The 15,608-nt window shown below is 47.8% G+C and overlaps 1 protein-coding gene across 8 annotated transcripts in view; it reads left to right on the top strand.

The window, feature by feature from the left end:
- The window catches only part of BCORL1 (BCL6 corepressor like 1), a 70,063-nt gene extending 54,650 nt beyond the window's left edge, over positions 1–15,413 (top strand). For all 8 annotated transcript variants that reach the window (XM_036443587.2, XM_045583531.1, XM_036443588.2 and 5 more), the window contains 3 exons: positions 7,590–7,667; positions 9,267–9,420; positions 13,156–15,413. In XM_036443587.2, the coding sequence (XP_036299480.1) occupies positions 7,590–7,667; positions 9,267–9,420; positions 13,156–13,435 (512 nt within the window). In that variant the 3' untranslated portion in view covers positions 13,436–15,413. The remainder of the gene's footprint in view (positions 1–7,589; positions 7,668–9,266; positions 9,421–13,155) is intronic.
- The last annotated feature ends 195 nt before the right edge of the window (positions 15,414–15,608 follow it).

The raw sequence follows: 15,608 nt of genomic DNA, 5'->3' as shown, positions 1-15,608 counted from the left end.
TGCTAATGAAAGCTGGAGGGGAATGATGGAATGCCACTGAGGGAGGCCTTGACTTCTGCTCAGCCAGCCTCCATTCCATTCCCAGTTAAGTCAGCTACACCCTGCAGTTGCTGATCACCTTGTACAGGCCTCAGGCCTCACAGCTGAACCCAGCCTCTCCCTGGCTCAGGGAAGGACTGTCTTTTCCTTTCCCCCAGCTCTGGCATCCCAGGCCCCTGTTATCAAGGGGCAGAGCCACTTTGTGATGGCCATTCAGTCATTTGTCCTGGGCCAATGATGACTCCTATTCCCGTAGCTGAACCATTCCCAGAGTGCAGGGCTCGGGGCAAGCATTCTGTGGCCTCCTCCCACTTACCATACCCTACACGTACTCTCTTACATGCACACATGTGGAGGTGTCTACACACCACTCAGTTTCTAGGAAAAGCTGGCACAGGTGACCAGAGCATCTCAACTTGATAAACATACTGCATGAAGCTGTGTCTCTAATCAATAGCTCTAATCCAGGGCCTCTGCAGTCTAAAGACTGAGGGTCTTGGGGCCTTCTGGGTCCACATAAAGCTCTCTCTGACCACCTGAGTTAGCAGATGAACTCTTTTTAAAAAATATGTATGTATATTTATTGATTTCAGAGAGGAAGGAAGAGGGAGAGAGAGAAATATCAATGATGAGAGAGAATCATGATCAGCTGCCTCATGCACGCCCCCCACTGAGCCTGCAACCCAGGCATGTACCCTGACCGGGAACCAAACTGTTAGCTCCTGGTTCATAGGTCAACACTCAACCACTGAACCATACTGGCAGGGCAGCAGACGAACTCTTTACTTCTCTGACCCTTCTTCAAAATCCCAAAGGAATTTGAATGTTGAAATTATTTTAAGTGGTTAAGAAATTAGAAATAAATACATTTTTCTCCTCTTCTTCTCATTTTTATGAGAAATAGGTAGCCTTTTGATGCCTCCTGAAACTAACTCGAATACCAGTCCCTGCTACAAAAGCGAGAGAAGACTTAATTCCTGCACTTACTAGCTTGTCCAGGCCAAGCACCTTCATTCAAATATATTTTTAATATATTTTATTGATTTTTTTACAGAGAGGAAGGGAGAGGGATAGAGAGTTAGAAACATCGATGGGAGAGAAATATCGATCAGCTGCCTCTTGCACACCTCCTACTGGAAATGTGCCCGCAACCAAGGTACATGCCCTTGACTGGAATCGAACCTGAGACCCTTCAGTCCACAGGCCGACACTCTATCCACTGAGCCAAACCAGTTAGGACCCTTTATTCAAATCTTGATATTGTTTCTCAACATTATGGGATGGAGCTGTAGCTTCATAATGGGGTCCAGAAGCTGAAGGGAATGTTAAAACTGAGCCACATCTTTTCCATGCGAATATCAAGCAGCATTAAAGGGAGATGTCTGTCTGGCTGAAGGAGAAAGTGTGAGCAAGCCCGTAGGCCAGGACCTTAGCTGGACACCCCAGGAAGGCAGGCACTGAAAATCAATGGCTCTCTGGAGGGGTTAGGGGTGGGGGGACGGACTTGGGTCCAAAGGCTGTTTAGGGGGGATGCGAGAACAATATTCAGGGTCTTTTTTAAAAATCCAGGTACAGTTCACCTAACAACTGTTTGGCTTAATATATTCATAATGTTGTGCAACCATCCTCAGGCGATTTTTAAAATATATATATTTTATTGATTTTTTACAGAGAGGAAGGGAGAGGGATAGAGAGAAACATTGATGAGAGAGAATCATCGATCAGCTGCCTCCTGCACACCACCTACTGGGGATGTGACCACAACCAAGGTACGTGCCCTTGACCAGAATTGAACTTGGGACCTTTCAGTCTGCAGGCTGACGCTCTATCCACTGAGCCAAACCGGTTTCGGCCATCAGGCGATTTTTTGGTTCCTTACACTGAGTGTTTCTCTTTTTGTGTTCTGGTATCCCTCTTTCCCAGAGCCCACGAAGCTACTGGGTAGAGTGGCACAGTGGCTCTAGGAAGCACCATGAGGCTGGAGGTTGGAGAGGCAGTTCCCTCCATCCCCCCACTTCCCAGTCCCTCTGCCTGGATGCATTTGGGTGGACTTCTGGATTTTTCTTTTACCTTTCCTGTCTGGCTGAAGTATTTTCAAAGCGTTTTGCTTTTCTCTCCAAGCATTTGCCTGATCAGACTCTCCATAGGTTGTCTTCTTCCTCCCTTGGTGGGGATCTCACTGGGCAGAAAATGAGGGAGAATTCCAATAGGGTGCAAAGGGCTCGAAGCCGGAAAGGTGAGCAAGAGCTTCAGGCTTGCGCCTTATGCAGAGCTTTCCTCACTCTGTGCAAGGCCCTTGTTCAGGAGGAGTCTGGGAATCAAATCCTCTTTTAAATACGCAAAGGAATATTACTATTTACAGGTATCTGTAGTGAATCCTTTCGTAAAGCAGGTCGATATTCATCTAGGTTATAAGTGTGGATTTCCTGTATTAGGTTGGCTTAGAGCGAGGCCCATTTTTTTTTTTAAATCAGTCTTTATTGTTCATATTGTTACAAAGGTTCCTCATTTCTTCCCCCCTCCACCAGGTTCCCACTCCACCCTCTGCCCCCTCCCCATCCCCCATTGTCCTCATCCATAGGTGCATAGTTTATGTTCAGTCTCTTCCTCCCTCCCTTTCCCTGATAGTAAATCCCTTTTCAGATAGTAAATCAGTTACTTAGCATTTTCTCATATCAATAATACCTCCACATGCCCAAAGATACACTTCACACAAAAGACATTTCCAAATAGGTCAACCAACCTCATCCAGGCCCCACCCAAGGCACTCACAGATCAACACCCCAGCGCTATACTAACTCAACACATCCAGATCTAAGCCTTCATCACTTGATTCATCAGATCCTCAAGTTCCCGCAAAAGTTTCCAGCCATGTCTGAGAGGCAGCCTTGGGGCGGGGGCAGGCAAGGAGCGAGCTGTTCCGGGCCTGGCTGCTCCGGGCCTGGCCTCTGTTGCTCTGGTCCGTTCCACAACCAGCTGCTCCCAGCCTGGCAGCCGCTGCTTCGGGCCTGGCCGCTCCCAGCCTGGCAGCCGCTGCGAGGCCCATTTCTCCTGAGCTCATGATGTAGTGTCATTCCTTCATGCGTTTATTCATCCATGCACTTAGTGATCACCTGTTAAATTTCAGATATAGTGCTGGGTACTGGAGGCCAGATAGTGAGCCTTTTCTCTTACAGCCTGGAGCTTTGAGCACCAAGCCATCCAACCCCCTTCCAAAGGCCTTTGGAAGACCTCCTCCTCGGATCATATGACAGGCAGGCACGTGACTGATTTGCCTTTGACCCTTTGAAGGGAAGAATAATATCCAAGCTAGCCAAGGGAAAACGGGTTCATTTTTCCTCCTTTGTTGGAAAGAATGTGGGAGGTGGGGACATTGTTGCCATTTGGTTTGGGGCATTGGAGGAAGTATCAGGACTGCTTTTCCTTCCACTGATGGAAGGGTTAGCCATTTACCACTTGAGGTCACTAAATCACAGGTTTTTGTTTTTCCTGCCAAAGACCTCTGCTGTATGACCTCATGTTGAAGACTGCTTGTTTTTTGTTTTTCTCCCCTTTCATGTCCCTCAGCTGGCAACTTGGTTGGAGGAGATGGGGAGGGGTCTGTTGGGACCTTGGGAAACAGTGAATCTCTGATTGCCATGGTGACCACTCACACTGAGTACTTAAAACAATTTTTTTAATCAAGGCAAAATTTACATAAAATTAACCTTTAAAAGTAAACAAGTCAGTGGCATTTAGTGCATTCACAATGTTGAGAGCCACTACCTCTTTCTCATTCCAAGACATTTTCATCACCCCTAAGATGAAACCCCGTGCCCCTCTCCTCCGCCCTTGGCAACCACCTATCTACTTTCTGTCTCTGTGGATTTGCTCATTCTGGACATTTCATATAAACAGAATTATATAGTATTGGCCTTTTGTGTCTGACTTCTTTCATGGAGTAACATGTTTTGAAGGCCCATCATATATGTGGTAGCATGTTTCAGTACTTCATTTCTTTTAAGGTTGAATAATATCCCATTGTATGGATGTACCACATTTTCTTTACTGATGCATCAGTTGACTCACATTTGGGTTGTGTCCACCGTTTGGCCATTGTGATTAGAGCTGCTGTAAATGTGCACGTTACAAGCATTTGTTTGCATACCAGTTTTCAGCTTTTTTGTTATATACCTAGGAACAGAATTGCTGGACTGAGGGTATTTTTAAAAACTATGTTTTTATTTATATTTTAGACAGAGAGGATGGGTGATGGAGAGAGAGATAGAAATATCAACATCAATCATCTTTCCCCTGCTTGCTCCCCACTGGGGATGGAGCCCGTAATGCTGGCATGTGCCCTGACCAGGAATCGAACCGTGACCTTCTGGTTCATAGGTCGACGCTCAACCACTGAGCCATGCCAGCCCAGCTGGACTGGGGGTATTTTTTCAGGAAAGAATAAGAGTAAATGACTGAAAGTTCTGGGAGGGGGCAAGGAAAAGGAAAGTCAGTCTTCATCCTGATTGTATGTGAAGACCTGTGAGGAAATGTGACTCAAAAGCTGCACCTTTGAGCAAGCCCGTAGTTTCTTCCTGTGTTCCACTCCTGGGCCTGTTCGGACTTCTGCATCTTTGTTAACTTTGGCCATCTCAAAGAGGGGAATTCACCTGAAAATGACAAATATTTTCTGTTAGTGAGGAGAATTAGAGGAATGTGCCAGTGGGCTCTGAAGGACTATATTCCTAGGACTCCTCTCTGAAGTTTCCAGAGAGGAGTCCTAGGAATGTGGTGACCTCGGGCTGCTTTGATGGAGCCCTCCTGTGACCTCTTGGTGGGGATGGCAGTCATATGAATGCATAGGTTTCGGTATGCTGGTTAAGCAAGCACATTACTTTATACTCTGTAGTCTTGCCTTGTGGTAATTTCTCCCTCCCTGATTTTATTTTATTTTATTTATTTATTTATTTATTTATTTATTTATTTATTTATTTATTTTTTATTTTTATTTTTTTGGTTAATCCTCACCCGAGGATATTTTTCTGTTGATTTTTAGAGAGAGTGAAAGAGAGGGGGAGAGACACATGGATTGGTTTCCTCCTGCACACACCCTGGCCATTGTTGGGGATTGAGCCTGCAACTGAGGTACATGCCCTTGACTGGAATTGAACCTGGGATCCTTCGGTCCGCAGGTCAACGCTCTATCCACTGAGCCAAACTGGCTAGGGCTCCCTCCCTTCCTTTCTTTCCCATATATTATGTTCTTACTATGTTCTAGGCACCTGGGCTTAGGTACCAAGGAGACAGCGATGAACAAGACAGATGTGGTCCCTGTCTTTATGATGTCATCCCTGTCTTTATGATGTCATCCCTAGCACACCTAGCACAGGGCTAGGCACAGAATAGACACCTGCCTATCTGACCATTGCTTTAGGAAGAAATCACTGTCAACTCTCAAGTGACAGGGTACAGAAGAGCACATAAGCTGGCATTTGTGACCTCAGAATTGTTTCTTAAAATGAACAAAAGATCTAATATATTTGACTAAAGGTTTTCCATTCTGGTTGCTCAGCCATTACTTTGAAAGCTTCTCTCTGGCTGCCTTTTCCTCCTGGAAAAAAAACCTTTATCTCCTAGAACGCTACTAAAAAAGGACTCCTTTCATCAGGTCACAACAGCTAAGAGGTATTTTTGCTGATATGATATGTGAAGATAAAGGTAGGTTGGAATGAGTAGGACCTTCCATCAGGGGAAAATAGTTCTGCTTCTTTAAGAGTGGCTGCCTGCTCCCTTCCTCCTGGGATTTCATTTTCAAGGGGCACCTTCCCCTCATCTGTGCCCTGTGGACCCTCCCGTCCTGTCGCCCATGTGTCCCTTAAGGGCTGGTGGCATCCATACACAGCTAAATCAGCTTGCCAATTGCCGAGGTGGCGTATTGGTAACCGCAGGGCCATGTGCCCACAGATGACACAATTGAATTTGTCATTAAAGACCTGCTGTTTGTTCACGTGGGGCTGAAAATTGAAACAGTTCCACTAGATGAAGCGTAGCTAGGAAACAAGGAGGCTAAGTGGTGACCCGATGTCTGTCCTCAGATCAAGTAAGCAAAAGGTGGTTTACAATTTTTTTGTGGTAAGGTACTTACAACACAATTCATTACCCTAATAATTTGAAAGTGTACAACTGAGTGGTATTAAGTGTAGTCACAGTGTTGTACAAACATTACCACTATCGAGTGTCAGAACTTTCTCATCACCCCTAAAGGAAACCCCGTACCCATTAGGCAGTCATTGCCTGTTCCCTCCCAACCACCAATTTGCTTTTGTCTCTCTAAATGTGCCTGTTCTGGATATTTCATATACATGGAACCATAAGATATATGGCCTTTTGTGTCTGGCTTACTTCACTTAGTATGGTGTTTTCAAATTTCATCCAAATTGGAGCATGTATTAGCACTTCATTCCTCCCTGTGGCTGAATAATAGTCCATTGTATGGATATACCAATTTGCTTATACCTTTATCAGCTAAATGACATTTGGGTTGTTTCCACTTTGGAGCTATTGTAAATAGAGCTGCTGTGAGCATTTGGGTGTTAGTTTTTGTTTGAACACCCATGTGAAAGGTTTTTGTGAGGATAAACTTGGCCATCTACTAGATTTTTTTTTTAATTTTGTTTGGTTGTTTTGCTTTTTTGTTAATCCTCACCCGAGAATAGTTTTCCATTTATTTTTTGAGAGTGGAAGGGAGGAAGAGAGACACACAGAAACATCGATGTCAGAGAGACACATCGATTGGTTGCCTCCCACACGGGTCCCTGACCAGGGCAGGGGATCCAGCCTGCAACTGAAGTACGTGCCCTTCACCCCTTGACCTTCAGTCCACAGGCCGACAAAGTGGCTAGGGCTCCTAGATGGTTTTCAGAGATGAAACAGGAATTGTGCTTCCTTATCTTAGTTTGAATTGGGGAGATCATGATTTGGATAAATAAACATTATGACCAGCAGGGAATTAAAGCCCTGGGATAGGTCTAGGATTCTGCTGGTAGAGTAATTGCCCTGTAGCATTTAAAGCAGGGATCTGAGACCTAAATGCCTTCAGGCTGATCCTATAAAAGAGCAGAGCAGGCTGGGTGGGGACTATTGAATTGGACAGCAGCACTGGTCACCTCTCCCTCCAGCCAACTGTTGACATACAGGAATGTGGATTCAGTGTTGCCAGATCTTCTAATATTTAGAGAAGTTGGAAATCTGGGTGTTTTGTTTTTTTTTTAAGTGAAAGCTCTCAGTTTTAAAATGACGGACAATAATAATAGTAATTATTATTATTGTTGTTGTTGTTGTTTGTTTAAAACACTGGGCCAACCCCCAGGTGGTCAGTGGGCTAGATTTGGCTCCTGGATGCTGGCTTGCAACTTGTGATTGACAGCCAGAAGGAGATCGCTCTCTCATCACTCCTAACCCCTCTCGTAGTCCTCTCCTTCTCCTATGTGCCTAGGCCCATGTGTACGTACTTTGCTTCAGATTCTTTATTCTGCCTATCCTCCTTGTCTCACTGCCTTTTCTTTTATCAGATCACCTTTCGGATCTTCAGGGCCGTGCAGAGGGTGATCCTGGTGTATCCTGGGACTTCTACAGCAGCTCCGTATTGGGTAAGTTTGTGGTGGGATTCTCCCCCCACCCCCATCCCTATCTATGGCTCAGCGATGCGGGATTTGCTTTGTATTTCACTAATTCTTCTTAAAGGCCAGAGTGACCCTGTGGAAATCGCCTTTCTTCCCCTGTTACTGTTAGGAGCTTATAGACCTTTCAGCCCGAACTCTAGTGCTTGCCTCCCCCAGACTCAGAACTCATTGGCCTAAACTAGGCGATGCTGCTTATTTGGAAAAAGCTATCATTAGCCCTCTACCACCCCCACCCTGTGTATTTCTTTTTCTCTGCCCTTGTTTTGTCCTAACCCAGCCAGGAGCACCACCCCCAAGCACATTGTCACCTTTTGTGGTATTGCTCGCACTCAAGAGATACCCAGCCCCTCGTCTGGCAGCTGCTGCTCCCTCCCTTCCCTGGCCCCACAGTGTGTACAGTTTCTGAGATAGCTGCCATCTCCCGAGCCCTTCGCCTTCTGGCCCAAGCTTTCCTCTCTGAGAAGAGCAGCCAGTCTTTGTGTCAATCATCTATCATTCACGTCAGGCCAGGGGCTGCGGACTGAGGGAGGCACCAGCCAAGCTTCAGGGAAGCCGGAGCAGGAGAAAGTGGGGACAGAGTGAAAAACACCATACCCAAACACATGTCTGGGTAAGGGAGCTGGCCGAGCCCCCTCTGGGCTTTTAGAGATTCCAGCAGGCAGTTGGGGTGGTTTTGGAAAACGGAGGGGGGGGGGGGGAGTGAAGAACAGATGTTTTTACCTTGCCTTTGATCGTGATGGTATCTTCAGACTTTCATCTCCAGCAGTGGAGCAGCTCATCCTTTACATCACCTTGCTTTTTTCCAACTGAAAGGTGGAGTAGTATAATGAATCTCTGGCCTCAAAAGATTACTATCTTCCAGTGCTGGAACTTTTGTGTGCCGCGGCATTATGGAACCTTGGCCCTAGCCAGGGGTCTGTAGGCTTGTTGTTTATCGTCTTATCACCCACCTTCATACCCCTTTGTCTTTTTGTTGTTGTTGCTAATGCTCACCCAAGGATATTTTTCAATTGATTTTTTAGAGAGAATTGAAGGGTGGGGGATAGACAGAAAGAGAAACACATTGACTGATGGCCTTCCGTACATATCCTGACCCGGAGTAGGCCAGGGATAGAGCCTGCAACATGCCCTTGTATCTAGTCAAGGTACATGCCCTTGACTGGAATCAACCCGAGAACCTTCAGTCCTCAGGTTCCAACTGAGTGAGCCAAATCGGCTAGGGCTGTCTTTTGGGTGTTTTTTTTTTTTAATCCTCACCCGAGGGTATGTTTCCATTGATTTTTAGAGAGAGACAAAGGGAGAGGGAGAGAGAAAAACACTGATGTGAGAGAGAAACATCCATCAGTTGCTTCCTGTTTGTGCCCCGGCTAGGGATCAAACCTGTCTTAATCTGGGCATGTGCCCTGACTGGGAATCGAATCCGAGACCTTTCTGCGCATGGGATGAAGCTCCAACCAACCCAGACACATCAACCAGGGCCATACCCCTTTGTGTTGTTGGAACATTTCTGTTCTTCGGTTTTGTGCATCTAGCTAAATCCCAATTCCCCGTGTGCTGTCCTTACAGATGAAAAAGAAGGGTTTGCCTGTGACCTCCTACATAATCCCCCTGGGAGTTCTGATCAGGAAGGAGATGATGGCGAAAAGGATGACTTTATGTTTGAGCTCTCAGATAAGCCTCTTCTCCCTTGCTACAACCTCCAAGTGTCAGTGTCCCACGGGTAAGTGTCTGAGAGACATATGGGGACTGAGCGCCAGGATCCTGGCAACCCCTTGTCTGCCTTCCTTGGAGGGTGGAATTCTCCAGAAAGAAGCTGAGACCTAGATACAAATGCTGCAACATGGGAAACATAATATATGACTAAGACCATCCTCACTTTCCGGCCCAGATTGGTTACATGTTCGAAACAGAGGCTGGGCTGTAAGCTCTACATTCGCTGAGTGTGTTTATTTCCCAAACCCCAAATCTAGATTCACTCTCTGAAGTTTTGTGCTGTTCCCTGGGTGAAAGAGATGATCTGGGAGATATTTGGACTGATGAACTATTAGAATCTCTGGGACATTTTTGTGGTTTCTAGGGACAACCACACAGAATATTTGAAATCGAGAGTCTAGGAAAGGACAGAACATATGGTTGCCATAGGTATGGGGCCACTGGGTCCTTCAGTAATCCCCAGGCTGCTTTCTGACATTCTTAATGCTGGGGAAAGGATGGCATCAGTGCCATCATCTCAGATTAACATGTATTTTATAATAGGGATCAGCCGTCGTCGGAGACTAGAATTTACCTGGCACTTAGTATTAGACTGAACCCAACTTAATCTCTATTTGATGATTCGGAAGGCTGTTGGACAGCCTACAGGGCCACGGTTCTTGTCAGGTTCACCGTCCAGCAGCGTGTGGCAGTGCTGGTTAGGATGATGAAGGAAGAATTGTCCTTTTTTTCTTCGTTTTCACCACGTATTTCACTCTGGTCTCTTCTTCACATAGTTCAAACACCTTTGCAAACACTTTCAAGGATACTTTTCCTTTGATATCTATTGTTAAAATATCAGATCCCTTTTTAAAGTGAAAACCCACGGTAGGAGGTAGGAGTGGACAGTGGGTCAGAAATCCTTCAAGCAAGCCCCTCCGTTGAGGACTCCAACCATTCCAGCGCAGATTCTTTGCACCCCTTCCCCCATGGCCAGATAAGAATAAAAATAGCCTATATGATGACACTGGTAGGGATCAAGTTTCAGGGGCTTTTGGTCCTTATTCTTCTGGGCATAAGCTGATCCCTGAGGGCGGGGCTGGGCCGCTGGGATATAGTATTGCACAGTTAATTAATTCCTCCAAAGTATTCAGCACCTCCTTCTCTGAAACAGGATCTTGGGCCAGGCAGTAAAAGGACCAGGGCAGAGTGCTCTAGGTGTGGACAGAACGCAAGCAACCTGGGCGGCACGCCACTCGGCAAGCAGGGTGGCAGGGAGGTTGTTTTGTTCAAGAGCTTGGTGTGGGTAATGCCGGTTTTCCTGACGTTCCATCTTCCAGCACCTCTTCTGAATCTGCCCTTCCCCACAGCTGCAGCACGATGTGAAATTTTGTTTTTCAAGAAGTAGGGGGTTGTGGAACAGTGACTTGCCAAGGCCCTGTGCGGTTCAGAAGAGCCTTCTGCATCATCAAAACAAACCTGAATTCTGATCACTAGCATCATAGTGTTCTAGGGGGATTGCCATTCTTTTTAAAATATATATTTTTATTGATTCCAGAGAGGGAGGGAGAAGGAGAGAGAGATAGAAACATCAATGGTGAGAGAGAATCATTGATCAGCTGCCTCCTGTGCATCCACAACCCAGGCATGTGCCCTGATTGGGAATCAAACCATGACCTCCTGGTTCATAGTCATTGCTCAACCATTGAGCCACACTAGCTGGGCTGAGTTTTCCATTCTTTACTGATCCAAGTGTATGGTATTTATAGTCCCTTTCTCTTAACTCAGAGCATCCCATTCCCTGGTTGTGTAAGATGACAATTCTCACTCATTTGGAAGACATGTTGCATTTTAGGGATAAGAATTGTGGGTCTTGGTAGAAGTTTTAGGCACTGTGTAGAACCTTCAATTCCATAAACATGTCTTAAGCAGTTGCACCTTTCCAAAATGGGCTCCATTATAAATAGTACAATAGGGGTATGAACCAAGTGCCAGAGACTGTGGAGGGTGGGACGAGCAAGCAGCTACATTGGCGGAAGGCTTAACAGGTAATATGGCGTCTGATCTGGGCCAGAGAGGAAAGGAGGAGGGAGGGTGTGGCATGAGTAAAGGCACTGAGACACACAAGTTTCAGAAGTTCAGAAAGCAGGGCTAGTCCTTCCCCAAATGACTGGCACTTGGGTGAGGGATACTGTGTGTGTGTGTGTGTGTGTGTGTGTGTGTGTGTGTGTGTTGGGTGGTGATTGGCCTGAAGAGGTTGAATAGGGTCATGATGCTTGGAAGGTCTTGCAGAATGTCACGCCAAATAATTTAAAGGGTTTCTTTTTTTTTTTTTTAAGATTTATTTTATTGATTTTTTACAGAAAGGAAGTGAAAGGGATAGAGCACATGTGTCAAACACAAGGCCCGCGGGCCAAATCCGTCCCGCCAGGCCTTGCAATGTGGCCCGCACCACGCTGTCATCACTGCACTCCGCTGCGTTTCCATCACAATGACAGTTTATGACTGTTCAGTAAACCATTCGGCCCGAGATTTAGGCTGGATTTTAGATTTTGGCCCCTTCTCTGATTGAGTTCGACACCCCTAGGATAGAGAGTTAGAAACATCGATGAGAGAGAAACATCAATCAGCTGCCTCCTGCACACCTCCTACTGGGGATGTGCCCGCAACCAAGGTGAAGGGTCCCAGGTTTGACCGGAATCAAACCTGGGATCCTTCAATCCACAGGCCAATGCTCTATCCACTGAGCCAAACCAGTTATGGTGATTTTGATGATTTCTTTTTTTTCTGAATACACTGGGGGTCCATTGAAAGCTGTTTAGGGAACAAGTGAACAGGTCAGATATTTTAAAGAAAACTAATAGTATCAGAGGGTCCAGTGAGGGTTGGAGGACAGAAACATGACTCTTGGCAGCAAGGAAACCAGCCTGGAGGCTGATGTAATATGTAATATAGCCCAGGCCAAAAGTGGCGAAGGCTGGCCGTGGGACAGTGAAATGACAAGAAGGGAAAGCCCTGGACGCAGGGACCGCTGACATGGGGCTGCAGCATTTCCTCCCGGTTCAGTCCACGCCAGCAGCCGGCCTGTGACCGGTCTCCCGCGCCCCGCTCAGCTGTCTCCAGGCTGCCACCCAGCCGGCTGTGCTCGGTGAAGGCAGCCTGGCTGTAACGTGAGCTCCGGCCCCACAGAAACGACAGTGCACTGGAGGAAAGAAAAAAAAAAAAAAACTTGTCTAATGCATTCCAGAGCCAAAGAGAAATGCCTTTTGGATTACCCGCAGTTTCGGCCGTTCTCCATGGCCCCCCTCTGGTGGGGAAGATCTTGGAGAACGAGGAGGCCGAGGAAGCCGGAGAGCAAACAGGGAAGAGGAACCAATGGGGCTGCAAGGGTCCGTGGCGAGGAGAACTGGTCCCCGCAGATGGTCAGCTCTGGGACGTGGTGCCGGTGGTGAAGGCCTGGGGGAGCCTGCTAAGGGTTTTCGGCTCCGGAAGGCCCTTTCCCTCCTGCTCCCACTTTTTGGGAGAGGTCAGTCATGGGTTCAGTGCTCACCATTTAGCTGAAAAGCCGGGCCTGTCCGTGGAGCGGGCAGGAGAAAATGTTTGCCTCAGCTACACCCAAGGAGCCTCTGGTTTAGTGGTGAGCGGAGGGCTGGGGCGGGGGGTAGCCAGATGGGCAGCCTTCCTGAGCCTTCCAGAGTGTTCCCTGCACGCCCACCACTTCCCTTCCACCCCCTTCCCTAACTCCCATCCTTGCCTTTTGCAGGCCCTGCAACTGGTTTCTCTTTACTGACGTCCTGAAGAGGCTGAAGCTTTCCTCCAGGATCTTCCAGGCCCGCTTCCCGCACTTTGAAATTATCACCTTGCCCAAGGCTGAGTTCTACAGGCAGGTGGCCTCCAGTCAGCTGCTGACCCCTGCCGAGAGGCCCGGAGCCATGGACGAGTGCCCCCCGGGCTCCTCTGAGACTGTGGAGCTGGTGCGGTATGAGCCCGAGATCCTTCGGCTCCTGGGGTCCGAGGTGGAGTTCCACCCCTGGAACAGTTGATGGGGAAAGCAGCTCCTCCCTTTTCTTCTTTCTCCTCCCAAGTTCACCCTTCCCCACCGCCCGTGTTTTCCCCCCACCCAGCACCAGACTGCAGAATGAGGCAATAATCCGGACCAACAAGAAGCCGCCTTACCAACGCCAGCGTTAGTGACTGGATCTTTTTTGAGGAGGGCGTTAACAATTAGTTCTCATCCCCCCCCCCCCCCACCCCGCGTCATGGTTCTTGTCGTGTGGTTGATGACGGGGGCGGCAAGGCAAACTCCACGTCTGAGGACAAGAGGTCCCCAGGGCGGTGGGAAGTGGCACCAGGGTCCCTTGGCCTGGCCTCCTTGTATATGACTTAAGACCAAACCTGGGCCCCGGGTGGCCTTGGCCTGTCGGGAGGAGAAAGGAGAAAAGCCTAAATCTCTGAGCGCCCCTTCCATTCCCCTGTGTTCTTCTGTCTTCCATAGTATTTATTTTATTAGTATTTAATTTGTTTTTCATTGGTTTCTGATAAGTCTGTATCACTGTGATAATTTGAGATAACTTGTATTGAGGGACTTTCTTCACCTCCTTTCTTTGTTTTTCTGTCGATAAGCTCTGGAGCTGCTCCCCCCTTCCTCCCTCTGACAGAGTTACTCCCAGGGTCGTCCCCCCCCAACACCACTACTGGGGAGGGTTGGAGAGGGCTGGGAGCCATCTGCTTGTGACTGATGGTGGCTGGTGCTGGCCCAGGGCTGGGGGTTTGGGGGTAAATCCTGAGGCTTTGGTGCTCCCCCGCCCCCAGTTTTTTTTTTCTTCTCTGTTTCCTCGCCCTCTACCCTTTGCAGCAAGCAGCCTCCCTACCTTGACATTGGTGTTTACTGGGGAAGAGACAGCATCGTGGGAGGGGGAGGGGTTGATGAGAATTGAGAGGGTCTGAAGGATGAGGTCACCTCCTGTGTTTTCTTCACTGCTCCCCTCAGAGCGCACAATATGGGTGTGTTCCTGCAGCTACGCCCCTTGCACCCCCAGCCGCCCACCCCTGTGTGCTCTTACCCCCTGTGGATACTGAGCCTCTCTGCTCCCAACCCTTCCCCCCCCCATCTCTCTCCATCACCAGGCTCGCTGGACCCCTTCCTCTCTCTTTTTCCTCCTCCCTCTGCCCCCTATTCTACTTTGGAATCTGCAGAGGGCTCTGGGGTTGACTGCCAGATGTGAAGTCAGGCCCCAGCTGTTTCCTAGGTGAGGGCAGAAGACTGGTTCCGGGCAGGCCCCGGGGCTGAGTGAGCGGCCTCCAGCACTGGGCGTGTTCAGGGAGAGAGAGAGATGAGCTTGGGCTGCTTCCCTGTCCCCACCCCCACCCGCACCCCCACCCCCACCCCGGCGTGGAACTCTTTCCCACTCTTGTTCTTATTTTTCTACCAATTGCTATTTTTCCGAACAATCCTTGTAGAGAGTATGTGCCATCCAAAGGCAGGAGGGCCCAGCTGCGGCCAGCTCTGGTTGGAGATGGTACAGTTTTATTGTACAGGTGCTAAAACAACAACAACAAAAGAAGAAAATGGAAAAAAAAAAAAACTCAAAAAAAAAAAAGACAAAAAAAAAAGCCAGTTTGAGGATGGGGACAATCTGTTCTCTGGAGCCTCCTGACCCATTCAGGAGCATTGGTGGTTATTTTCTTTGTATTGTGTTTGTTCTTTGTTCCCAGAGGAGGGCCTCAGCCCCCTTCTGTAGGACTGCTCCCCACTCCCGTCAAACTGCCCCGTTGGTTTTGAAGTTGTTCTCCCTTTTAAAACAAAACGACAACAAAAAATATATCTATATATATATAAAGTTGAGGGGTTTTGGGTTTTAATTTTTCTGTTCTGTTGGGGTTCATGGTATTTTGTGGTTTGTTTTGTTTGCCTTTACTTTTTTGCATTTGGGTGTATATTCTGGCTGACCTTTATGTTTCATTTTAAGCAACTGGCTGTGGAGTCAAAAACACTTGCATACTGAAAAACCCGTGTCAGGGCTTCTGTCTCCTGTCTCTCTTTACTCTCTGCATTGGCTTCTCCATGTTTGAAGAAGATGGGCATCGTGGGGAGGACAGAGGGGAAATCCCCGATCCTGCTTTGCAGTTTTGGGTCCTTCAAAGGACAACTAAGCAGGGCAGGTTGGAGTGGCTAGTGAACATTTATGTCACTGGGTCTGGATAAGGAAAGGGAAG

The sequence above is a fragment of the Pipistrellus kuhlii genome, unplaced genomic scaffold, assembly GCF_014108245.1.
Source record: "Pipistrellus kuhlii isolate mPipKuh1 unplaced genomic scaffold, mPipKuh1.p scaffold_m20_p_19, whole genome shotgun sequence".
In the NCBI taxonomy this organism is placed as follows: Eukaryota; Metazoa; Chordata; class Mammalia; order Chiroptera; family Vespertilionidae; genus Pipistrellus; species Pipistrellus kuhlii.
The sequence above is the reverse complement of the archived record's forward strand: the minus strand, read 5'-3'. Positions and strand labels throughout refer to the sequence as shown.